General features: G+C 34.4%; 1 protein-coding gene across 2 annotated transcripts in view; it reads left to right on the top strand.

Moving 5' to 3' along the window:
• Nucleotides 1–27,527, top strand: part of LOC136038816 (uncharacterized) — a 45,530-nt gene that overhangs the window by 15,190 nt on the left and 2,813 nt on the right. For both annotated transcript variants that reach the window (XM_065722209.1, XM_065722219.1), the window contains exons 2-9: nucleotides 1,179–1,750; nucleotides 3,467–3,604; nucleotides 5,419–5,682; nucleotides 11,224–11,516; nucleotides 14,367–14,683; nucleotides 19,013–19,410; nucleotides 21,518–21,649; nucleotides 26,806–27,078. In XM_065722209.1, coding sequence (XP_065578281.1) covers nucleotides 1,230–1,750; nucleotides 3,467–3,604; nucleotides 5,419–5,682; nucleotides 11,224–11,516; nucleotides 14,367–14,683; nucleotides 19,013–19,410; nucleotides 21,518–21,649; nucleotides 26,806–27,078 — 2,336 coding nt within the window. In that variant the 5' untranslated portion in view covers nucleotides 1,179–1,229. The remainder of the gene's footprint in view (nucleotides 1–1,178; nucleotides 1,751–3,466; nucleotides 3,605–5,418; nucleotides 5,683–11,223; nucleotides 11,517–14,366; nucleotides 14,684–19,012; nucleotides 19,411–21,517; nucleotides 21,650–26,805; nucleotides 27,079–27,527) is intronic.

Raw genomic sequence — 27,527 nt, 5'->3', positions numbered from 1 at the left:
CTGTTGTATAGAAATCTGCAAAACAAGAATAGAATGGTTGATCAAAAATCTTTGAATGTGTAGAAAGAATTTCAAAAATCTTTTTTTGATTTTTTTTTTGAAAGAAGGTTGATCAAAAATTTTTGAATGTGTTTGAATGTTCAAATGACCTATTAATTAGTTTTGTTAGTAGAGTCACTTTTCCTGAGAGAATAGACTTGGCTAATCGAGCGGGTGCTAGCTCAGGTCTTGAAGAAGATGATCCCTTTAAATTAGAAAAAAACTATCCAAGAAACCTCTATTTCAGTTATTTGTTCAAGCACAAAAGATTTGTTGAAGAAGGAACCAAATATCTAGTAAAATCACTATTAAATTTTGATTCAGATACAGAATTAGCTCTAACAACCAATTGAAGGAAAATGCAATGTAAATTCCTGCTTTATTTCTTCTTCTCTATCAATATCCTTTTCGTCTAGCTTGAACTTTGTTGGTAATGATGGAGGTAAATGACCAGGCTTAACAACATAATTTATAATCATCTATGTTGTTTTTTTATATCTTTCCTGCACTCTGAAAATTTCCTATGAGAATTATCTGTTTTATCCTTATTTGTTGCTGACTCAAATATATTTAAATACTGGGGCTGACCTCTTGGAATCATTTTTCTTCTGGTCACATAGACATACCTCAACAAAAGTATCCTTGATCACATTTAGCCAAAAAAAAAAAATAAAATTATATGCAATTTTTGTTTTAATTATTCATGTGCAGAGAGCCAAAATAAAAATATGCATTAATTCAAAAATTTCAGAAATTAAATAAAAAAAAACAAGTTTTTATTTTAACTGAAAGTAAGGAGCGACATTAAAACTTAAAACGAACAGAAATTATTCTGTATATGAAAGGGGCTGTTCCCTCCTCAACGCCCCGCTCTTTACGCTAAAGTTTTTTACTGTTTTAAAAAATAGAGTTGAGAGAAAGAGTCAGACTTTAGCGTAAAGAGCAGGGCGTTGAGGAGGGATGAGCCCCTTTCATATGCGGAATAATTTCTGTTCGTTTTAAGTCTTAATGTCGCTCCTTGCTTTCAGTTAAAAAGACTTGTTTTTTATTTAATAAGGGGTAAGAGATAACAGATCTAACTTTTATATATTTTTAAAAGTTGCTCCTGTTTACAAAAATTTGTTTTGTTTTTCTTTCAGACTTTGGAGCTGATGCATTATTAAAATATCGGCAACCTTAAACCCCTGAGAATGGGGGCACAAACACGATTCCGCTATGTATTTCTGGTATATTTGAGTATTGCATCAATATATGTGGCTGTGGTCAACAGTCAATTTGACTGGCATACTCGTGACGCTGTTGATGAAGTTCAAGCTCAAGTAGAACAGATCAATGAAGAGAACTGCCATATAAAACACATTGAAGACTTGCATCTGCCTTATGACACTGTATCACACAAACCAGACATTAAAGATATCAATATTAATCCTGTATTTCCAAACAGGACAGCTTTATTGCACTTGCATAACATGGCTTTAAACCGAGCATTTTTTTGGAGCTATGCACTTCAGTCTAGATTCATAAGACCTAGCTTAAATGTTACATATGATCCTGGTATGATGTATTACTTTTTGTCGTCAGTAGCTGATGTGGCTTCCAATCCAAAACTGAATGCATCTGCTGTATATTTCTCTCCAAATATGTCATATACTTCTTCATATCGATCATTTTTCAATAAAACACTGCCTCTTTTTGCTCCGAGAGCCTTCAGGTAAGTGAAAATTATATTATTATTGAAATTCCTTTTGTAGCAATTAGATGTATAGATGTTGCAGTCTAATGCCAAGTGAATTCTGCCGTCTCGGTTTCAAAACAATATTAATATTATATATATTTTATCCCTGTTGGTAGCTCATTGCAGTTTTATCTTATCTGGATAAAGACTTCTATTTATCTGACTTGGTTCCTCCCATGGCAGTGAATTCGTGAGGTGACTATGTTGCCTACCAATTATGAATGTAGAAAAGCTCATTGTCATACAAAGACATTGTGGTTAGTTTAGTACCCTTTTTGAGACAATACAAAAGAGTCGTATTCAGCTGTTTAAGAAAGATTTGGAAAGTTTAAGAATGCCCAAGGAACTTAAACCTATTGACAAAAAAAAGAATTAAAACAAATAAAACTGAATTTTGAAATTTTTTTTGTTTAATATCCCTAAAATCATCTTTAGAAAGAATCAATTTATATACATTGTTTTTTGCCAAGATTTCATAAAATATAGCCTTTGTTTTGTATCTTTAGTTGTTATTTGATGTGAATTAGGTAAATTTTGAAAATGAATGGTTACAGAGGGCTAATTTATACTTCTGAGGGGGGATTGTGAATATATTGAATTTTGCTTATTTTAGTATTTATGGACTCAACCACAGTTGCTAGGAGTAGGAGTATTCATTAAACATAGAAACACACTTTTGTCATAAAAGTAAATAGCAATGTTAACATATAAAACAAACAGAAACTATGGTAATGTAATAGCGAGCAGTCACTCCTTAAACTCTCTGCTCTTCATGCTTAAATTTAACTCCCACTTAAAGGGAAGCGTCTTGTAGTCTGTTATTAAACACTTTTAATAGTCTGCTCTTTAGAAAAATTTAAGTTTTGTATATTTTTGTTTTTTGAAAGACAGAGCAAATTAAAATCTAAGTGTTTACCAATACTCTCTATTTGATTCACTATTATAAGTAAAGCATAACTCAAAAGTTTGTGTTGGGGCTCGGACATAGGGTTGGAAACCTCCTCCGATTTGTAAAAAGGCTACCTCCCATTCTGTAATTGTACAAATTTTCTACTTTCAATAAGATTTGATTTTTGAATTGGAATCGAATACGTCTTGCATTATTGTATTCAACACTTTCCTGGTTTCTTTGATTGGTGATTAAGCAGTATGACGAAAACTTTTTTTTTCTAATAACTTGCTTTATTGAAACTTTCAATAAAAAACCCACGTCTAAATATTCGTAGTATCTCCATTTTGGTACCCTCATCCAATTTGGTCACTTAAAAGCTAGTGATTTAATCCATCCCCTCCCTGCAAGCTTGAGTTTGCAGGAAGGGTGGTTGAAAATACAGGATGACTGGCCCCAACTTCCCATTGCATTTCCTGGCTGAAGGGCGACGAAATGGTGATCAGCACCGCCTGTTTGGACCTTGAGAGGCTTGTACCGTCGTATATACTTACTTGCTGCAAATGTGCGTTACTATGGATGCATATTAACTTTGTTACTCTGTGCGTATGTAACTTCTATTTTATAATAATTTAGCTTGTTGGTGGCAGCTATTCAGCTTTTACACTTGCCATTATATCTTCTGGCACCCCCTCCTGTACTATTTGGTTATTCAGGTTCTGTGTTGTCTTGTATTATGTGGTCAAATTGGTTGCAACTTGACCGCAGTTACATGCGCATTTGATTGTTTTGATTGTTTTCAGGGCTGATGATTACAATGATCCAATTCACCTTGAGAGATATTCTACATTGAACACACTTGATGTCCGGGATTTAGGTGCAATACCGTCATACAGCAAGAGTCAGAATTACACTAGTGATTTCTACAGAATCAACGACTGGTGAGTAATTTTGTTTCCAGGATGCACATACGCTGACCTGCTTAGCACAAAAGACGTTTGTCAATAAGCAGTAAATTTGGGCTGTGAGTATTCTAAAAATCACCAGATGCTCTCTTCTAGAAAAAAAATTGTTGTTTTTGTGTACTGACCACAGTAACTGTTCTACAGACCAGGTTAAAGAGGCGAAAGAACTTAGTTTCGTTTACGTACCTCCTTGCTTTAGAAGAAGTAGGTTGAACTTTTTTTTTTGCATCACAATGTAAATTTTACAAGTGAGAGGAAGAACGAAAAATCAGCTTGTATTTTCTGACCATTTAGTGCCAGTTGTTAGAACAAGGATGGTTTATGTGTACCTCTAAGACATGTAAAGTTAATTTTGCTAATGGAATCTCCAGTCTCTGAATACTTCTTAAAGTGTATTATGGACAACCAAGTGTTTTTACAACAAAATAGGATATAGAAAGACTGAAGTGGGGAGCAGAGCAAGTTGATGTTAAGGGACTGGACTATAAATCTCAGTTTGACAGGAAAAAAGGTTAAATGTCTCCTTTAGATTATTACAATCGAAATGCACGCCTGTATTACTAAACAGTTATTGTTGTGATGTATCTTGAATATACAGATAATTTTTATGTGAGGTAACGCAACAGATATTACTTAATTTGCTCAGAACATATTAATTTTTAAGGCTTGTGTTTGAATCGTTATGCTTCTAAGTCGTGTATCAGAGACATGCGCTTTTTTTGTTAAGGGATGCGATAAACTTATTTTTTGACCTCTTCAGTATGCATAATAGTTCTTTTTACCTTTTTATTATGTAGAAATAGACGAAAGGAAAAAAATAGCGTATTTTAGAATAACTAGATTTTTTAGTTAAATAAGAGTTCTAGAGTTCATCAGAAGGCTGTTGTTCACTTGTTGTCAACAGACAAGCTCTATTTTTGTCGTCACAGTACGTAGTAACATGGCCGACGGAAAATACCTGGCAGCAAAAGAAAATAAATCCAAAAAAGGTTTAAATAAATGCAACATGAGCTTTAAAAGCTATCGAATTGACCATAAAAACCAATAAAAAGAAAAGTGAAATCGAAAAATTGTTTGTTTTATACTCAAAATGCCAAATGAAGTTACGCGCAAGTGCTGGTGAATTTCTCCTCCGAACCCCCGAAAATTTAAATTGTCATAGTTAAAAAATGAAAAAAAAAAAAAAAACAAACAGGAAAATTGAATTAAGTAATATAGTAAATGAAATATCGAAAACAAAGTAAGGGAACAACCTATGGCAATGCTGCAAAGTTATATTGTGGCCTTAAATGTGGTTAGCTTATTTTTTCTTTTTTACTCAATTCAACTTTCTTATGAATAAAGCCCCAGAGATGCTAAGGAACATCTGCTGGGATTATATTGGCTACGTTGTCGCTGATGGAGTGACCAATCTCAATTAGCAAAAGTCCTTGTTTAAGGGACTGTGGTGATAATTGCTTCTGAAAGATATTTTCATTATGGGTTGGAATGTGTGAGTACACATTTATTAAATCTAAACTCTACCAACTTAGACCAATCCCTTCAAGAGGTAATTTTGCTATTTTTTGTCTGCTGTTGTGTTAGTGAACTACTCAATTGATTATCTGCTTTATTCTTTCTTTTCGCCTAAAGAAAACTTGTTTTCTGTTCTTGGTACTGAAAGTACAGCTGATGTCTCCTCCCAAGAGTTTTCGCTTTATGCGTTGATCTGGTTCATTCCTTGTATGATTCTTTGGCTACCCTGTTCTGGACTACAGTGTGCAGCTATTGAATTAAATTCTGTATTTTAGGTACAAACTTTGGTTACCGGATCGGGTTGATAAACGGCAGGACACAAAAACTACGTATCAAGTAAGAATTCGTTACGCAAATAATACAAATGAAACTTTTACATTTCATGGACCTCCTGGTGCTGATGAAGTTCCTGGTCCAGTTCTGTGGACAAGGCCATATTTTGATTGTGGAAGATCGAACAAATGGGTTATTGGAGCTGTTTCGCCCATTGCTGATATTTTCCCTCGACACACAGGATTCAGGCATATTGAATACCCAACGTGAGAATTATGTTCATATTTATATCATTGTTTGTTTCTACTATGTATTGTGATATTACTCGAGTTGATTTTGCAAGAGTGCCATGCTGTTTGAAAGGTAAAATAAGAGGTCGCTTTATTTAGGATGCTTCAAAATTCTTATTTAAAAAATCTTTAAACTACTGTCGGAAATTAATTGGATTCAAGATCATAAATCTTTTAATTTAGTTACGAAAATAAGGTTTAGTTTTGTTTTGGTTTTAACTCTCCTATGAAATATCGACTACCCTCCTCCCCTCCTTAAAGGTCAGCTTTGTTAAAACTTTGGTCTTTATTTCAGTAAAGCTGACGTACATCTGTAGGGGTAGGAGGCTATTTATGCGTACATTTTGATCTGAGAAGCTGTGCCTACTTGCGTTTGTCTCCTATAACTTTGTTATTTCACATTTTATTTCAGGAATAGTTATTTAAGTAATGTTAACGACTGTAGTATTTAACTTGTACTTTTTTCTTTATCATAGACAGTGCTATATAGCGCTGCTTAAGTAAAGAGTGATGCGGGCACAATATATTATTTATTTACTAATTTTTTTGGTTTAGACAAGGGCACTTCGTATCGTAGGATCATTCGAGCCCATTTTAGTGGGCTCATTCGAGCCCACTAAAACCCTTCAAAATTTATTTGTCAGAAATGTAAACAGTAATGAGTATAAATAGCAAGGATCATTGTCTTAATAAGGTTGAAAACGTAAGAAGAATAAAAAGAAGAAAAGATGATGGTGGTTAAAGATCTTAACACAACTTCTTTGTTCACCTTCTGAGACTCAAACAAATCCAATGACATAACTATATGTAATGACTGTTGACTAGTGTTTAGTAATTTTTTGAATATCAAACGTATTCTTTAGTTAAAATCTAAATTATAGAAAAGTTAGTTCAAGGCGACTCTAGTCCACGTACACAAAGATCTGAATTACCATTTCTGTTAGGAAGATAGAGACAAGGCTATACAGTAAACGAATTCGAAAAACATGCCTTTGCGCAATTTTTAAACATACGCTTGAAAATTTTCTCTTTGTGTACAACCTTTTCCCTTTTTTACAGAATTTAAATAATGGTTGCTATTTTGCTGTTGTTTTTTTCTTACGTATTTTATTCAAATATGTTATTAAGCCTATTTTATATAAATGATTTGTTTCCTCTATAGAAGTATTTCGTTGTTCTTTTGTAATTTCATTTATGTATCTTATATACTCCTCGATTGTGGAGAAATAAATAAGGAAATAAGCTTATTCTTAACATAAACACACTAATACTTGAAAAGATATTTAAAAATCACGTGACACAGAAAATGTTAGTCTATGGACATTCATAATCATTTTTAACTAATTCGAATGGTGCCTATATCTTGGTAGACAAATCGCACTATGGTGACACAATTATTGGTTTAATTTTTGTAGAGAACTACCAATTCCAACACTACGGCAGCAAAGGACGTGCGAGTGAATATGTGACGAATATGAACTTCTTAAAACGTGGTATTTATAGATTTTGTACTCTTAGGTACTTTGATATCCAGCTAGACAGTAATGCGTCATTTAAAACATATTAGATAAAATGGTGCTAAAGATAATCAGTAATGTTGCTTTGCTGAATTGGCTGAGATTCCTCCCACCTTATCATGTCATGCGTTCTTTGTATTTTTTTTTCCTTTATTCATTCCTTAGTGTCCCATTTAAATACATTTAAGAGTGATCTAGCTCCTTTTAATAGCCTGTGGAACAGAACAATTCTTATCTTGAAGAAGTGTTTGCCACCCACGGGGGATTATTTAACTCCCCTCTTTGTTCTCTTTTCTCTGTCATGTTTCTCTCCCAAGAAAAGTGTAGATAAGTGTCTTAATATTTTGCCTTTTATTTTAATGAATTCTATTTTTTCGGTTGTTTTGTTGGGATTTTATATTTAAAAAAAATAGTTGCCTTCAGGGGTGTATTCATTTGATTTGCTTCTTGCAATTGTTTCCTTCATGACCTTACTTGTGTTGGTTCTAATCCTTGCAACCTCTGATCGTAGTGAAGCGATCTAGTTTCAGTTTCCATAGTTGTTTTTCCAATTTTATAATTCTCTAGATTATAAAGAAATTATTCGTCAATCCCTTTCTTTGTTGGAAAAACAAACCGTCCTAAGATTACTTTACTTGATTTGTATTGAAAGTGGATACGTCCGGCTCTTTGATTATTTTTTTTCTTGTGGGCTGGCAGCAGATTTGCTTGGTCTGGTTTTTCTGATCTTCTGTCCGTAGTGTTTTATTGTGGGATTTACTCGACGGATTATGGATCTTTGACGTGACATGTTAAGTTGCACTGTGTCATCTAAATGTCTAATTATTTTTATACAAACTTTACAAGATGTTCCTCAAAAGACAGGAAAGATGGCCAATCTCATCTATATGTCTAAGCTTTCCTCGACGATATCTCTGTAATCCATAAATCTGGTAAAATCTACAAGTTTTTTTTGAGCTTATTATCGATTAACTCAGAGTTAATATGCTGTAGGGTACTAGTCAACGGCGTTTCAAGTAAAAGTGATGCCTTAGTTGCACCCAAATTGGTATCATCTGCGAATAAAGGTGTAGACATATCACGAAAATCTTTACGATATCAACAGCTGCCTGGTATTGATTGATTTAAGTAATCTACAAGCTGCAGAAAAGGACCCAAAACTCATCCATGGGGATCTCCAAAATTTTTCTGAAACTAAGAAGTATTTCCACATATTCTATATACGGGAAGTTTACATAAACAAGGTTTTAGCTAACCCAATCGAAAGCCTTATTAAAATATAGAAACATTCTTTAAGTGACAATAGTCATTGTTCAACCTATTATTATTAATTGCAGTCAAATAGCTCAATAGTTGTTCCCTCTTTCTTTTCTTCCTAAAAAAACATTGGACATAACTCGTTAAATTGTGATTTAATAAGAATTTACATACTCTAACAGAAACTTGTTTCCTTACTAATGAGCAGTAACGATGATAAGGTCAATAGTAAACACATTTATTGTTAATTAAACCAGCCTTTAAACGCTGGTTTAACTCTGGCAACTTCAAAAACGTTGGACAGATAGCTTTGACGGAAGCAATCGTTAACTAGATCTACGTCAACGTGAGGTGTTGAGACGAACTTTGTACGGCTTCGCCGAGTAAAGTGTTCCGAGAGCAACACTTTGGTTTTGTTTCCTCGCTTCGATTAAACGCTGAAGTTGTTGCTAATCTGTAAGGATCTTAAAATAAATACTAGGTACACCAACTCGTGAAGGTTGCAAACCCCTCATCGCAACTTGCAAAAGTTGCAAACCGCTTATTGCCAAAGATGATTATAGCCTAACAGCCGATTATTACTTCCAAGTCCCCTACATGTCTTGCCGCTGGAACCAAGTTAGTCTTACCATCAAATACACCGGAAATAAATACTAGGTACACCAACTAGCAAAAGTTGTGGACCCCTCATTGCGGTTATGATTATGAGCTAACAGCCGACTGTTGCTTAAAACTCGTATATGTCTCACAATTGGTATCGGCCTATTTTTGGTTTCAGTGCATACCTTACTACTGAAGTTGTCAACCCTTTTAAACCGTCAAACCGGTATATCTAATAAAGGAATTTTTCTACCGGATAATGGATGATATATACTTGGATCAGTTCATCCAGAGCTATCGACTGCCGTCGAAAAAAAAATCTATCTGTCTTAGTTCAAAAGTTGACTTTTCTGCCGTAGGCCAAGTTTCTACCGTCGTCACTTAGAAAGGAGCAAAGGATAAACTCTAATTTCTTTAGCAATGAGAGAACTTTTAAAGCTTAAGAGGTATATCTGATACCATCTCTCTACTGCAATGCCAAGTGCGAAAAACCGAATGATAAACTCAGCTTAAATCACGAACAGAAATGGATAAAAATAATAGATGGCAGCACTTTCGGTCCCCACTTTCTTATTTCTGTTATTTTTCTATTATCACTCAAAGAAGATATATTGGCTGCGGGACCGGGTAACTGCCGCATATATTTAACATTTACATTTTTTAGTCCATCTTCAATTTGAAACTTGTGCCTACCTGCTTGCCTGCTAGAACGGAGCTTTTCACTCCAAAGCAGAAACATGGTTTGATGAAACGAAAGCTTCACTGCAGAACTTCAGATAGTTCTCTCTCATATAGGCTGTAAAACTCCAAGTCACTTCACACACTATAGACTCCGTCTCAAGGACAAGCGAAAACCATCCTTTTTGGCCCCTGGCAAGAGCTCTACAAAGATTTCCAAAACACAAAATCATATTCATCAATCCGGCCTAAGGTCCACACTTTCCGCAAAAGCCGCAAAGGTTAGAACCTTACCACTTTCTAGGAATAAGCTGAAATCGGGGTGCTAGGAAAAAAAAAAAAAAAAAAAAAAAAAAAAAAAAAAAAAAAAAAAAAAAAAAAAAAAAAAAAAAACGGCAAAACCAAAGTGTTGCTCTTGCAACACAACTAAGGAATTCACCTGGAAATATTCCTTTAAGAAGTTCTAAATTTATTTGATTAGGTCCTTTGGTGTTACTATTCATACTTTAGGACGTATTTCTGAGTCTGATATGTCTGAATAAATACAATTCCAAAGGTACATGCACATGGTTAATTGAGTTTTTCAGACTTTGCTTGATAGATTCTGGATTTGCCGAACAAATGTAGAAGGGAAACAATCATTAAGTTCATTAGCAATATTAATTTCATTTATAACCGATAGTTGTTTTTTATCGCTCATTATCTGTATCTCAGCAGGATTTTCTTTTGCGTCCCCAAATCTTCTAACGAAATACCTCTGCTTAGCATCCCAAATTTCTTAGTAAGTTTTTTCAGATATTATTTGTAAGCTTCCACATTATTATATGTTGGAACCTGCTTACGCATATTAAAAGCGAGATCATGCTTTATTAGAGTCACACAGTTCAAAATCAATGTAAGGTTTTTCTTACCCATTTCACCACAAATATTCCATTTATTGTCTTATAACTCTTCGTTTTGGATTTTATTTGATTTTGGTATCCTCAGTGCAAAATTTTTGAAAGTCTAAGAGCTGACATTGCAAAAATGTTATTGTCCATCATTTTGGACGCCATCTACTGGGGATGTTAATACCAAGATATGAGCTAAAGGAAACATAAATTTAAAAAGGACACTCACACAAAACTGTTTTTGATTGCATTGAGCCAATATTCAGTCAGTCGCAATAATAAGTAACCGTTGGATAACACGTAGCTTTTCTTCGCAATCATAATTATAAGACTATTACGTCTGGAATAGAGCTACTCATTGTTTGTATACCCTTGACCTTCCTCAGATGACATCTCTGTTAGGAAGGGTAACTAGTTGGAAATAGACAATTCTATCATGAAACTTTGGTTACGTTGTTTCATCACCTATGAGGAAAAAATACGTGATAATTAAATTCGAATTTCATCCCATGTTGTAACATAAAATTGTTGATGTTGTCATGTAAAAAATCTTAAAAAAAATTTTATGTTTATAGATATACAGCTGTTTCAGTTATGGAAATGGACTTAGAGCGCATAGACATAAATCAATGTCCTCGTGGTCCCGGAAACGATGGGCCAAATCACTTCAATGGTACCGACCGTTGCAAAGAAACAACCGAATGTGAACCTATACACGGCTACGGTTTGAGACGTGGAGGTTATCAATGTCGGTGTAAACCAGGGTATCGATTGCCAAATATTGTGAGGAGGCCATATTTGGGAGAAATTATTGAACGAGCGACGGACGAACAGTATAAAAATGCATTCCAGTGTGAAAAAATTGGATGTAAGTTATTTTTTATTTATTTGTTCCTCCTTTCCTTCCCTTTTACCTTACGATAAAACATATAAATTTCGTTTTTACTAAATAATTTTAACTGCACAAGAGGACAGAGAAAGAGTATAAGAGATTAATACAAGGAAAAAATAAAATCGCAACACTTAAAGACAAGGGATAAATAAATCGAGGGAAAAAATAAAATCTCGGGTAAGGAGTTTATGGCAGAAACGAACGAGGGGTGATTCATCGGTTACGACAGGCTCTTATTGCGATTCTAATTGTGAATAGTATCGTTTTTGGTCTTGAGGGACTAGGGGGAACACTGAAAGCCAAGAATTTTAAGACATGATCCATTCAGTTGTTAACTGGTCAGTTTGACCATGTGTAATTTTCAAGGGTATTTTATAATATATGACGACTGGGGAAATATCGAATGGTGTGGATATTTGTGACCATCTCTGAATTTGTGCTAAGACTGTAGGTTTCTTGTTTTATATGCTTTTACGAATGTTTTGCAACCGCTTTTGCAACTATTTATTTTATTTAAAAGGCCAAATAAATGTCTTTTCGTAGTAAGATTACTACTCCTCAAGCAAAAAACGGAGTTCAGGATTTTACTTTATGGCTATGTTTGTGAATAGTGTAAAATCACCCTAATTTGTTTTTGTAATTCAAATGTGTCCACGTAATGCAAAGCAAAAGCAAGCTAGTGATTATATCGGTGGAACGCGTCAAACCCCAAATGATGCAAAGGAAATATGCAAACATTTTGTTTTCTGCACAAAGTACATTTCTAGAAAAGTATAAACATAGATGTATTTCTTGTCTCTTTTTTTCCGTTTTTGTGTATACTGTTTTCTTTCAAAATTTTCTTAGTTCAGTTTACTTTATTATGAAATTTTGTCCGTTAATTTTCTCTTACTTAAAGATACAGGTAAAAAAAGAAAAAGAGCTATTAATGTGAAATTAAGTCAATTCATCTTAAGAAAAATATGCATATAGCTGTGGCAAGTAGCCAAAAGGTGGAAGCATGTTTTGAAGAGCGACGCTAATGTAATGGCAGATAAATCTATTTTCATTTTTAACAAAAATTTCGGCCTTACTTCACCACCTTGTTGTGTATGATTTCTATTATGTATATTGTTTTTTTCCCTTGTCTGCAGCTAGGTAGCTCAAAAATATCAAAGCTGGATTTCAGGTGGATTTAAAAGAAATTAAAAGTTACAATCAACTTACATTTTGAGAATCTACTATTGGACACGACGATTAAGATATTAGGCGAAGGGAAAAGGAGCTGGTCCCATTTTGAAGATATTGAATGTACTAAGAGGGATAGTACTTTGATTTTTCTTGTTAAGGGGCTATGAGCCTTGCTTTCATCTTTTCTGCCACCTAAAGATCCTTGCCATAATGTATCCAAATGATCCTATAATTGTTTAGCAATTGTCGATGATCATCAAGATTCTGAAGAATTGAAAAAAAGCTAGAATTGAGATCCCAAGAATCCTTGCCTATTTGGCATTCTATAAAAAATAAAAAGCTAAGAAAAAAGTATAATGATTTTGAGTTCCGCTCTCTAAAAAGGGACAAATGTTTAATTTTTAGTTTCAAATGTAGTAATAGTTTTTATTTGTAATCTAACAAAAAAAATTTCTTTTTAATAAAGGTTGTTAGAGCCCGCTATTATTCAAGTAGTATTCTTGGGAATCGCTTAGTAGTGTAGTATCCGTAAAGTGTCCCAGCAATCTTTGAAAAAAAAGGATTTTTTTGTAATACTCTAGAAAAGCATTCGTATTTAACTTAATATTAAAATGAAATTACAACTCAGTTGCGCTGTGCAATTGACTAATTACAAATTCTTCGTGATTTACAAATAAGTTTAATTACAACATACCAATAAGGCATACGTCAGCCCAAGGACTCTATTGCCGTCTGTAAATAACTTGAATATAAAGTAGTATGTACCGCAAAAAAATCAATAATTAAGAAAAGGAGGATAATTGTTGGATAAAGTTTGATAAACGTGGGGTAAACAGTACTTGCTATACAAACCCTCTTCAATGTTTCTAATAAAAGTAGTTAAATAGTCAGCTACTCTTGGAAAACCCTCATTAACCATCAATTACTACTTTCCTTGAACTATTGAAAAAAAGCTTGTTCAGAAAGTTATTTATCCAATGCGGCACATTTACTGCTTTACCTTAACAGAATACAAAGAAATCTGCACGAATTCTGTTTCTGTGTCTCAGTATCGATAGCGAAAAATTTCTTCCGGTCAAGCTTTCTTTAATTTTTAAAAAGAAAATAGTACTGAAGGCTGAATGAAACTTTAGGATCGGCTCAAATTTCAATTTTGGAAAATGTCTGAGTTTCAATACCAAAGTTCAAACAATGTTCTTTAAAAGCATTAATGAAAGTTTGTCTGGAAAGTAATTTGCCATTTGTTCATCCACATCACCCAATAATTTTTTCCCTTTTAAATTGTTGAGAATTCTTTTTCCATGCATTATACTTTATGTGGAAGTTATGGAAGCTAAGGAAAATTGATTTCTGGGGAGTGTTTCTTTTATATTAAACAAAGAATTAAATGAGGTGATGGAAGCATGTCCAGAAAGCGATTTTTTACCCTACGAGGTGTGTTTATTGCTTTAACCCTCCAGTTGTATTGTATGATGTACGGTAAAGAATAATCAATAATTAAAAAAAGGGTTTTAATTATTTGACGGATTCGGATAATTGTATTGTAAACAATTGCTTTCCACACAAATTCTCTTTAATATTAAAAAAAAAAAAAAACTGAGTTAATGAAACATCTGGAAAGTAGTAAAGAAATCAAGCTTTGTTTCGATTTTTTAGGGATTCAGAAACTGCCCCATAACTGGCAAAAGGCAGAGCCTTGGCTGCGAGCTCAGTACATGGAAAAATATCATTATTTTAACGATCAGAAAAATTCAACACCCGCAGGAGCTAATTTGAATTCTGGAACAAAGAATATAGCCAGTATGTTGAACTACATTAAAGGCGTGAATCCAAGAACTTGCAAAAAAATAAAGCTTCAAAAGCCCGATGATCTTATTCTTCATGGAGACGTTGGCTTTGGTGCGGAAAGCCAGTTTGAAAATGAAGCGAAAATGGCTGTGCGACTTGCCAATTTCTACTCGGCCTATCTCCAGGTATGATCGAAAAAATTTTCATTTTGGTCTCTTAATTTCACTAAGTCATCATCTAATAGAAATTGAAGAAATTTCCTGTGTCAAATCATCTGAGAAAAATGAGCACTTCGTCAAACAAAGACATTAAATGTAGTTGGATTTTTTTTACATAAATATTCTGTTAGTGTATTTTACTAATTAAAACTAGTCTAGTCATTTTTTCCAAACTTTTAATCTCTAAACTATTATTATGATTATGGGTGGGCTCGTCAAACAGATCGAGTCTCTGGATACACATACCAGTTGCCTCCAGCCCTCCCCCTTCCCAACAACAACAACAAACTACAAAACCTAGTTAGTGGTGGGGAGGTTATGTTTGGCTTTCTCATCCTTACTGTAAATTTTTTCAACTGTCGGGCTTCTCCTTCTTCAGAGTCGAGTCTCTGATTAGAATTGGTCATTGGCTGCACATTGCAAAAAAAAACTATCAGTGGAATGGGAATAATGTTTATTTTATCCATCATTACCATATATTTTGCAAGCTGTCAGATATCACTTTCCCCAACTATTTACCCCTGCTTAGCATCTAGTTTTATAAAATTATTTCAGCATTTGTTAAATTCAAACTCGATATCCATCCTTTATTAGATATCTTATTGTTTCCACAGCCATTTCGGATTTTTGGAAAACTGGGGAATTAGCTTCTCCTATTCAGATTAAATGATCTATTCAATCGCAACTGATGCACGCAACTAATGAGCCAAAAGTAATGAAAGAGAGAGGTTATGTCGGACTCTCAGCTGCCATTCTTGGGAGACATTTGACAGTTGCCACATAATTCCTATGTTGTAAGCCATTGGGATGGCGGAGTACACCTGGTACTTTGACGATAAATCACATAAGTCCAGTTTTTGTTAAGAAAAAAAGTCACTCAGTGATAATTTATTGTGCCCCTAGGCCCGAGCCCAATGGGCCTATAGGCAAATCCTGGCCTGAGTGCCAGATTACACTCAGAAGTCACTGATTTTTTTGCCATCCCATCGCGATTTTTCTTTCTACCGCTTTCTAGTGGCTTTGTGGGATGGGAATAAAATGGTTTGGCTCATAGTTTGTCTGTGACGCCTCATGTTTATTGGCTTTTACATAACAGTGTAATTTAGCTTCCATTTGATGCTAGTCAGTTAAATGCTTCTTAACATCTCAACTCATTTTTAACTGTTTTTGATAATCTCAAGATCCTTGAGGCATGTTTGGTTATCAGTTAAGATGCATACATCCTCTCTTGTATTTTCTACTTGCATTAGTTTCTTAGCTGCCTGTTGTATCTCAAATATTTCAGCATAGAGACGGTGGCAAATTCCACTTCTTTCTGTAATGAAAAATGAGTTTCTTTATTGTGTTGCGAGAGCGACACTTTGGTTTTGTCGTGTTTTTTTTTTTTTTGTTCCTAGCACCCCGATTTCAGCTTATTCCTAGAAAGTGGTTATAGTCTAACCTCTGCGGTTCTTACAGAAAGTGTGGACCTTAAACCAGATTGATGGATATGACTTTGCATTTTGAAAAGCTTCGTAGAGCTCTTGCCTGGGGCGAAAAAGGATGGTCCAAGTTGACAAATTCCAAGTTGACTAATTGTTTTGTGAAATCAACGTTTTGCAGTCTGAATGTTTTTCTTATATTACTTGAGCCCTATATGAGGATTTTCAGGATGTCACCTATCACATAAGATCTCAATTTTGCCTTTTTTTATTTTCCTTTTTACCAATCATCTAGATGTTAATCAAGAAATGAAATTTTGTCCAAGGTAAAGTTTCCTAGATTTTTTTTTATCAAGATGAAAGGGAGATAATGTTTATTCTTCCAAGGTAGATGTAAATAAATGCTACTGCCTTGAAACCAGTTTGGTACTTTTTTTTTCTTCGTGTTGCTTGCCAAGTAACTCAGTTTCACTTGGTTTCCGAAAATGAGAAAAATATAGTATTGTTGAAACTTTTCTATATGGATCTTCGTTCCATTAGTAGTCTCCGCATACACTATTTATGTTAACCCTCTCGTGGGCGAATTTCGAAATCTTTCGGAATCATATTTTGAAGACATTTTTTTTCCAGGCCAAAAAATGGCGAAGATCTCAAATATTTATTCAGAAAACACATCGAGAATGAAAAAAATGTCAATTTTGAAAGTTTCCTCATGTGTGGACGTTGCCCTTTACGGCTGCGTTTGGAAAACGTTCAAAACATTCAGGACAAAAGGAGTTTGACACTTTTTACACTCGAAACGTGTTTTACGATAACAGGTCTGCTCACGGCACCTCGATGCATTTTTATTTTCAGATTTCGACGGCCAATGCCCTGATATTCCATCTGAACTCACTTCTTTTGAGACTGACTGGGTAACAATTCGCTTTGAAAGAGGCAGACGACTTGGACGTCCAGGACTTGTACACATCCCAACCATACCATTATTAAGAAGTGACACTGTGACAGACGGTTTGAATTCCATAAGGTCAGGTTTGGTTCCAGGCACATGTCTGCGATGAATAATCCAGAAATCGACAACAATAACGTCAATAAAATGATAAAATGGTCGACTATACCACCTTTTGTTCCGAAAGTCATTCTTATAGTGTGATGTGAGAGAGTCCAAGAGATCTTTTTTTTTGTATTTGTATTCTTCTCCTTACTACTCCTCTCTGTAGTATCAACTGGGTGGTGCCCAGCGTATGAGGAACATAGGGTTATAAGGTTGTTGTCTTTCCGCCTCAACACAGTGATGCCTTCCGCTAACTTTGCAAATGGGGTTGACTCTGGGTCTTTTCTTTTCTTTCCCTCCGAACGGTTTGTTCGAAGCGTCGCCAAGTCAGTTTGTATGCAGTTTACCGACGCTGTAAATATTTTCTTTTGCTAACGTTTCTACGAGAATGATTGAAGTGAAGAAGTTGCTGAAATATACCTTGGCTTTCTTCTTATTAAGACCACAGCAAAGGCGAATAACAACATCACCACCTAAGCCATGTTTGGAGGTCTGAGTGCGAACGCTGTTTTCCCGGTAAGGTTCGAAGTCGTAAACGTATCTTGAAACACCAGAATACACCCAAATCTTAAAGCCCTATTTCGTCGGTTTTGACACCATATATGTTTTTAGACTACTCCTGCCTTTGAAAGGTATCACCATTTCATCAACAGAACTATATTCTTCATCAGACAAAGGGGTATTGTGTGCACTAAGAAGAAGCCCGAAGAAAGGCATTATCTTATAATACTCGTCTCCATTGCTTTGTTCCTGGATTGTGATATGCAGGCATTCACGGATCATTTTGAAACGCTTGCTATATATGTAGTTGGCTACAAGCGTTGGTTGCTAGACCTGGACCAATAGTTCTCGAGCCTTAGATAGCGAAGATAGCACATCACAAATAAATAACTAATATAAATGCGGAGTTCATCAGCGGTAAGACCAAGCTGATAGCCATTTCCCAAGTCATCTGTGCTTCGAAATAGTTTGCAGCATCTACCTCTTCATTTAGATTTAAGAGGACGCTGTGCTTACCGGTAAAAGGGGGTACACTTGATCCAGTATGGTTTTCCCCGCTCACTTTCCATAACCACGCCCTCTTCACTGTAGTTTTCCATGCAGCACTGCTTACTGATGGCGTAAACTCTGTATAATTCTTATTAAATTTTAATGTATCCTTGTGCTCAACCGAGCCTAATAATTAGCTCACTAGACATGAAACCCTTTGTCCGTGACGACAGGGGTTCGAGCCCTGGTGTCGCTACTTGTTTTGTTTGGAACGGGTGTCAATGGTGTGTCTCCTTGGGAAGGTAAACAGGAAGGGTTTGCGAAAGTAAAGGATGGCAGATCTACAAGCCCTCATTTTACTTCCTGGTTGAAAGGACATGAAACGGAGATCAAAACTGCCGATAGGGACTGTAAAGCTCAGTATATGAATCAGACAATAAACCATCTGTGTTTTTGTGTGAATTCGTTTTTCTGTTTTTTTTTTTTTTTTGTTTTTTTTTTAGTCATGTTCTTGGTGGTCTAGCCACTGGTTTAAATTATTGCAACGAACCGTTAAAAAATGTCTGCTTTTTAATAAGTAAAAACTACACTATTACGTGCATTTAAAAATATGTATGTATATCTATTTAGTCATACTTTTCTCTAAACTTTGTTAAATAACTAGTTTTTCTTTTCTGCAATTTAGGATATTAGATGCTGGAGGATAAACGTCATTTGTCAAAATATGGTTAACTTATCTTTTTCTTTGAGTCTCTAGCTATTAGTTACTCTCAAATAGTTTCTTGTTTATACCTTATTGTGAAATCATCTGAAGGATTTTTTTCGTTTCAGATCGTTGACCATCGAGAAGTATTTACTGGTAATCGGATTGCTGATCGACCTCTCAGTGAAGACCAAGTAATGGCTGAGACTTTAGCTTTGGTCCTTGGTAATACCCGGATTTGGGGTGCTGGCACCTTTTGGGACCGTCGTCAATTCCCTAACAGAACTCTTTTTGCACCCTATGCCTACAAAGAGCAACTAAATACAAGAAAGTTTAAAATGGAAGATTTGGCCCGGCTAAATAAAACACAAGAGGTTTACACCAATAAGCCTAATTTTAAGACTTTGAAGTCTCGGTTTTCAACAAATTTTGATGACTTGGAGAAATATTATTTGAAGATCAGGGTGCGTTCAGAAGAATATGCTCAGCATACACAGAAATATGAACAGTTTCCGATATCCTACAGGTAATAATGTCTTTCTTCTTAGATGCTTAAATGACTGTTTGGTAATCTAACATTAAGGTATATTAATGTCTTAACTAAGGCGAATCAGCACAGTAGATACCTGCTTAATAAGTTTAAGAAAAGTCGTAGAAAATTTGGGGTGTTGCGCCTTCGCCAAATAGTAGGAAAAATAAGGGCTGAAAATTCCTTTTTATGTCGATTCTGAATTAATTGTTCCTTTCTTTTTTAAGTTGAGGGATAATAATAAATAAATAATAGACCAATAAAGAATAGAAAAATATTGAAAAACATATTTGTTAAATAAATATTATTCTATTTCCATTATATATATATATATATATATATATATATATATATATATATATATATATATATATATATATATATGTATATATTAAATTTATTGTATTATTTTGTTACAATATTATTTAAAATCCTTATTAATTAAATATGTTAACTTGAAAAAATTAATTAACGATAGGAAATAGATTTCATCAATTTAATAGTCAAGTAAGTTTAGTTTTAAGACCACACTGGCCAAACATCAAGTTAGTTAATATACGTCAATTAAAAGAGGAAAGGGAACTAGTTTTCATGGGAAAGTTCTGGGTAAATCTTCCCAAGTCCCATTCATAACAGTCATTAATCCTGATTCTTCGTTTTTTCTTATTCTTGAAATAAAATCCGCAAATCTTAATTGTTTCGGAATCTAATTAAAATTCAGATACTTTAAAACTTGGCAAGAAGCCGGTTCTTATAAGTGCCGTATGTAAAATACGTTTGCAAATAAATATTAATCATTCATTGGATATCCAGGTTTTATTTTTTGTTTTTGTTTTTTGAACTTACTGTGTCTAGCTGGCTTTTTAATTTAAGGATTAACTTTGTATTTCTCTATGGATATTTTACTCAATTTTAGGTTAGTTTTCCTTTTGTACTAGAGAGGGCTGAGCGTAGGCCCTGACCGACCGTTTGTATTTCTGCTTTTCACTGGCTAAAATTTTCCTTGTTTTTTGGTCCTTGTTTTTCTTATATCAACCAACACATAGTGAATCTATAGGGTTTGGACCCATCAAACAATAAGGATTAGCGCACTCAAGATTCTGGCCTATTCTCTAGCTCTCCGTTAGGTTGTTCGTAGTCATTATAGATTTTGATACTTTAGTACCTGTCTTACGGCTAAAGGATCAGCTGTTTGGTCAAATTTATGTTGTTGGTAACAAAAATCTATGGCTATTGAAGTGCCCATTGTGATGTTAAAAAGTGTTTTGGTAAGTAAAGACTGAACTTCGAATATTCATTTCTGCGATATTGGTTTCTAAATAGTTGTCACAAGATCTCTGAAATTTTAACCCTCTTTGGCCTATAATTCTTTGATTTATCATTTCATCGAACAGGGGGGAGGGGTAAGCTGCTTAAAATATACTAAGGACTACCTTAGAAAAGTCAAAAAATTATAAATGTTCTGTTTTCTCGATTGATTCTTCAGCTGAAATATTAACATACCATACGGTTCACTTTTTAACGCTCTTTCCAAATATACTAATTGCTACCTTCGAAAATTCATTTTTGAGCCCTTAATGGGACCTTGAAGGAACAAATTGCTCTCTTCATTTTCTTTTTTGCTTGTAGAATTATGATAGAAACTTACCGTTTAGTTCAATATCCGATGTTAAATTGATGTTTCATAGTCATCTATCCATAATGCATGGATTTATTACGATCAAATCCTGTAAATCTATCAATTTACACGTCTTTTAATTCTGTCATTCTCCTCGTGGATGTGTTCCCTCAGCGCGAAATGGTCGAATTCCACAGGGCTTTCAAATGAAAAATTTAAAAAGTGTGAGAATAAACGGAATGAATGAAATTGATACAATGCTTCTTCCACATGTAATCATCGCTGCATCATAATTGCGCCCCTACCCCTTTGCACCTAATTGAGGCGTATATAGCCTTAAGCTACAAACAAAAGTTGTTGATACTGTAGCTTAGATTTTTTTATGCCTATTTCTTGTGAGCAGTTGGTCCCTAATGACAGCTTTACCTTAAGTGTCATGCTTTCTTACATTTTTACGTGTTTTCTTACATTTGTTCTTTCTTACAGAGCTGCTGAGATGCGCCATGGCTGGTGGAGTCCCCCATATTTTGATTGCGGTGGATTTGTTGAAAAGTGGGTTGTCACTTACTCTGCTCCATTTTTTGGCTGGGATTCTTTGAAGACAAGACTGCAGTTCAAGTAAGAAAATTTTTGTCTTTTGTCTCTTCCTATTCTTGCGTTGCGATCAAAATACAGAAAGGTGTATTATTAGAAAGAAATTATGAAATTAACATTAGCATTTCAACATTTCTGCTTTCCTTGAACACTAGCTTTTTTTTCTCTTGTAAACCAAAAAATGAAACATTAACCAAAATTCTGGTCGGTGTACAAAGTCAGAAACGTTTGGTTCCTTCTAGTAAGGAATAAAACTAAATTCGTTACAGGGATCAAATTTAGCTACCGAAGATGGATTTTACGTCGCCCTATGATACAAAACATGTCCATGTGGGTCGTTTGCGTTTCGGATCAGAATTGAATAAATTCTTTCTCTGTTTTCCAAGATTGTATTTAAAATAAAGATATGTCATATTATAATAAAGCATATATATATATATAAGGTAAAGATATATTTTTATGCCGCTAAGTATAATTTTACAAGCAATTCGTTCCGATTTAGCGCTTCGTGTCAAATGAACAAAAGTTGTTTTAAAAAAACACATTATCAAATTTTAACAACAAGTCTCTAAAAAACAAAATGTGATAAATACCATTTCAAAAAAAAAACACAAAATTATGTCTCCCGTCCGTAGAAAAAAATCTCATTTGTTGCTAAACTTGTCTCTCAACAACCAGGAATGATAAAATTGTTCATAAAAGCAGCTTCAGTCCACTAGGTGAGCTTGAGTGATTGTTTTATTAGAAAATGGACCTTTTATAGGCCCGAGTAGCTATTAGCCAATATGTTCCCTGTCTATATGTGGTAAAATTGTCGGAACGTTTATGTTTTTTCGTGTATTTGACTTTTTGAAACATTCTGTCCAGGATTTTCTGTTAAGATTCCGAGCTAAGCACTCCACAGAGCATGGCTGTGCATTCAACTCTCGATTTTGATTGATTCCTTCTGCTATGTTTTTGAATATCCTTAAGGGTTTTGACTCATTTAAATCACAATATTCTAATTTCCAAATTATCTTAATGCGATATAAGAGGAAGTGCTTGCACCGGGTTTGGGTATTATTTTTCTGTAAGTGTGCTACCTCTTTTCCAGTCACCATCTAAAGTTGAGTTTGGTTTCTCGCAAGGTTTAGTTCTAGAGTTAGTTCTGGTCTTGACTAATGTGAATAGCCTTATCTTTGTGGTTAAAATCCTAAAGATTGCTGTTGTCTTTGTCACCCAATATCTTTCTATACAAAAAATGTTGTTTGTCATCAGTGAATGATAACATTATATCTAATTTCACTGACAACAGTATCCTAGGCACTACTGCCAACACTGACCCCGAGAATCGCATCCCATCGGTTAATCTATTTGAAGGGGTAATGATTTGGTGCAATATTAATTGTCTAACCCTGAATGTTGACATGTCAAGATTTTTTTATTTTCTCGTAGGTTTCTCAGGTATGTTCACAGTGATCTTAAATGCATCTTTCTGGGGTCTCTCTCACTAGACATAATAATACGTTCGTCCAGTTTCTTAGTATTCTTCTTGATGAAAATCTACTCTTCATGTTTCAAATAATCCTAATTAAATTAGGGATTTCAAGGAATTTCATATATTTTTTATATTTATATTTTTGTGCCCTTTTGCTTTATTTCAACTATACGGTGATGTTCTTGCAGCCCTTACCATTAGTCCATCCCTGGTGTCTGTCATACTTCTTGGAATACTGTACTTGAGTCAGCTAAAAAATGTTACTCGTTCAGCACCTTCAAAAAGATTGAACAATTTATTTGCTTCTAAATAATTTTTGCCTATTTTTATTGTTCTTTTTTACTTTATATATTTTTTCCAATTTCTGATTTTTTACTTTTATCATGCTCTACCCCCCCCCCCCCTCAGGGATGGATGCTTGGCTCATGTCGGAAATGTTTCTTGTTCTTAGCGCCTGAATCTGGTTTTGTTATTGGAGGGTAATGAACGTTGGAAGACACTTGGCCTTTCTCTTTTGTTTTAGTGTTTTTTTTTCTCCCTGCATCCCGGCCATAGAGCCTTGTGCCATAGAGCCTAATAACGGTCAAATTCGTGGAATAAGATTAGAAATGAAAAAAATCAAGATGGAGAGTTAAAATTTGCCAAAAAAATATAATGTTACACAAGAGGGGAAAATTCATACATTTTGATTAAAATGGAATAGAAAAGGCTATCTCCTTCCAAAAGTGAAATGTTGGAAGTAAACTGTTGAAATGTTAAACATGAAAATTTGTTTTAATCTTTTTCAAATAAGTGTCTAAAGAAGTATTTTTTTGAGAAACTAGAAATTTTGCTTTCAGTCAGGCACAGCAGCTGAAAAAAAGGGATCTCTTGGCCATTTTGAGCTGAAAAAATCTTCTGTAATTTGTCAATACTAAGTTTGTGGCGTGAACGGTCTTTTGTTTGGCCTCCAAAGAAGTCACTGAGCAAGCACATTTATTATGAAAGTTAGCAAAATAACTTTAATTAAACTGTGAAATTTCAATTCAATAAAGAAAAAGATGAGTAATAATCCCATATTTTTTTGGTAGTCCAGTTAAATTGGAAGTAAAAGTTGGCTATGCACACTTCCTTTTAAGTTTAGTCTCCTACCTATAGGCGTGTGATCTTGCAAGAGAAAGGACATTGCGGTAATTGACATTTTTATTAGCATCAATCCGAAATTCTGGCTGCTGAGGTTAAGTCCTTTAGCTATTGGTGTATGATCTTGATAAAAAGAAAGGGCATGGGGTGATAAACATTTTTATTAGCACCATTTTTAAATGCTGGCCGCTGAAACAAAGTCTCCTAGCTGTTAGCGATCTTGATAAAGAGAAAAGATGTGACGGTAATTGACATTCGTACTAGCATTAATTTGAGAAGCTGGCTACTGAAATGAGGTCTCCTAGCTATTGATGTACTATCTTGATAAAGGGAAAAGATGTAGTGGGAATTGAAATTTGCATTACCATCAATTTAAAATGATGAAAGGGCATAGCTGTCATTAACAGCTGTATTAGCATCAATTTGAAACGCTGGCTGCTGAAATGGTATCTTAGCTATTGACGATAAAGAGAAAAGACATGGCTGTAATTGACATTTCTAATATCATCAATTTGAAATTATGGCTGCTTAAAGGAAGTCTCCCAGCTATTGACATATGATCTTGATATAGAGAAACGACAAGGCGGGTAATGACGTTTTTATTAGCTTGGACTTGAAATGCTGGCTGCCGAAATGAAGTCTAGCATTTGGCGTATTATCTTGATAAAAAGAAAAGACATGTCGGTATTTGACATTTGTATTAGCCTGAATTTGGAATACCAGCTGTTGAAATGAAGTCTCCTAGCTATTGGCGAATAATTTTTGTAAAGAGAAATGACATTGCGGTGATTAACATTTGTATTAGCATTAATTTGAAAAGATGGCTGCTTGAAATGCATGAATTTTTTGATAGTGGTGTTGAAAAAAAATAGTAAGAATTGAATCTTTTTTTGTGCCTTATGTCTCAGTAGACGTTAGTTTTAAAAAAGATGAATTCCACAAGCCTGGGCTTTAGAATAGAAATCGGGGTATTGGTAAAGTTTTTGGCTGTGGGTAAAATCTGAGTTAGTATTTTGCTTTGAATTGTATATGAATTACTTAAATGTAAATGGCTCATTTTTAAGAATCGTTTTATCAGACAATTTTAAATGTAGAAAGCCATGAGTTTTGCTTACTTATATTGGGACTTTTTTCTCGGTTCTTTACTTGCATTCGTTTGGTGGTTACCTATTGTGCATTTATTGTCAAATTTTGTATCCAGTTATCATGTTAGAAAGACAAGAAGAGAAAGAAGTAAAGTAACTTCCATGATAATTGAAAAATATTGTACGAAAGGTTGGGATTGGACTTGTTTTTTTTTGTTTTTTTTATGTTCTATTAATGTTTGGGGCCTAAGATTTCTGCTTCACAATATTGGTTAAGATTACTAATGTTAACCAATATTTTACTGAAATCTGAAATGTCGTATTTTGAAACAAGACATCTTAGATTTGGTAAATACTGGTTCCATATTATAAGAATAAATAATAAATAATTAAAATAAATTTAATTTAATTAATATATTTAATTTAATTATATTAAATTTATTAATGTAAATAACAATATTAAATTAATAATAATTAATTATATGGTATAGAGTAAAAACAGCTCATAAAAAATAAAGCAAGCAAATATACATTTTAAAAAAATCATTACATCATTGAGGAATCAAAAGGGCTGGACGAAGAAAAAAAAATTTTGACAATTTTTTCCGGAAATTAGTCGGAAACTTGTAGCTTTGGTCCCCATTATCTAGTCACAGAGGCGCATTCACCCCGTAGGAGATAGGGGTATGAATGGAAGGAAAAGGTTTCAGTACCTCTATCTCAGAGATTACTAGTTGTGGCTTAATGTGCTACTCACCAAATTAAGCCTTCAGTGTTTAACTGCTCAAAAGAGTATTGCAGAATTGAATTGTTACTTCACCAAAGAATAAGAAAAGGCTGTAGTTGCGACAAAAACCAACTCCACTTATGAAATATATAGTTGATATACTACTATTATTATTAACAACTCACTCTAGTAACAAGCCGCGTGAAGCCAACATAGTCTGTTCAAGCTTCAAGTTTTTAATCTCGTACCTCTTCCAAATAAGTTCCACTTTCCTTCCTTGTGCCCTCCTTCCATTCCAATTGGGGACTACCTGCTTTTCGTTTGGTCCTAGATGGATTTCCAAAAAGAGCGATCTTTGGTAATCTGTCATCCTTTATCCGCAAAACGTATGTCAACCTTTATAACATTATAGCATTACAAAGTGGAACAACAATTTTCGTTCAACTTGTTGTTTGATATACGACCAGTCAAACAGGTACCCAAAACCTACAACCTGCGCCACCAACCCTGTTTTTGGTCCTGTATTGACTAAAATCATTTATTTTTGCTTTGCCAACCAATAGAAATTTTACATTAGATACTAATAGAAATCTAACGAGAGAGGAAATTCTGGCCTAGTGAATAGTAATTTGCTTTTCACTGGCTTTCTACTCATAAGACATTTTCTGTTTTCACAGCTTTAATTAAGCACTAATTCTTTTTTTTGTCAGTTATTAAATTGACATTTTTAAGTAAGAAATGTATTAACGACTTTTTAATTTCCTTTAAGGGGTGTTGTATCAGTGACTATGGACTTGGAACAGCTTGACATAAATCAGTGTCCAACTAATTTCCACACCCCAAATGCCTTCAAGGACACAAACAAGTGCGACAGAAAAACATCCTATTGTGTTCCCATCTTGGGAAGAGGATTTGAAATGGGTGGTTACAAATGCGAATGCATCCAAGGATATGAATATCCCTTTGAAGACAGTATTACCTATTACGACGGTCAACTGGTTGAAGCGGAATTTCAAAATTTAATGGAAGACAAAAAAACAAGGTCAGTAAACTATTAAAAAATTTAGTTCGTGCTTTTCTTTCTTAAAAACTAATGACTGCCATAAGAGACTGTAGGTTCCCATAAAACTTATATTTTAAATGATTCCCTATTGATCTATGATAAAAGCTGGAAATGTAAAACCGTAAAAGGATTTTCGCATCTACAGGTAGGACTCAAAGGCAGGGGGGGGGGTAGAAGTTGTAGATTTCTAGCAAAACCTAGAAGTGAAATCACCCCACGCATATAACAGGACGAGTTAGAACAGTCGGTTTGCCTAAGGTGCTTAACACTGCACCAACTGTCAAGTAGCAGTTGCTACTACTACTAACTACTCACTGTAGAAACAAGCTGCCTGAAGCCAACACAGCTATGGACGCTCTTCCTCCATCCTGATGTATTTAAAGCCTGCCTCTTACACCCTCCCAGGAAACTACTATTTCCCTTAAATC

This window comes from Artemia franciscana, chromosome 2, assembly GCF_032884065.1.
Source record: "Artemia franciscana chromosome 2, ASM3288406v1, whole genome shotgun sequence".
In the NCBI taxonomy this organism is placed as follows: domain Eukaryota; kingdom Metazoa; phylum Arthropoda; class Branchiopoda; order Anostraca; family Artemiidae; genus Artemia; species Artemia franciscana.
The sequence above is the reverse complement of the archived record's forward strand: the minus strand, read 5'-3'. Positions and strand labels throughout refer to the sequence as shown.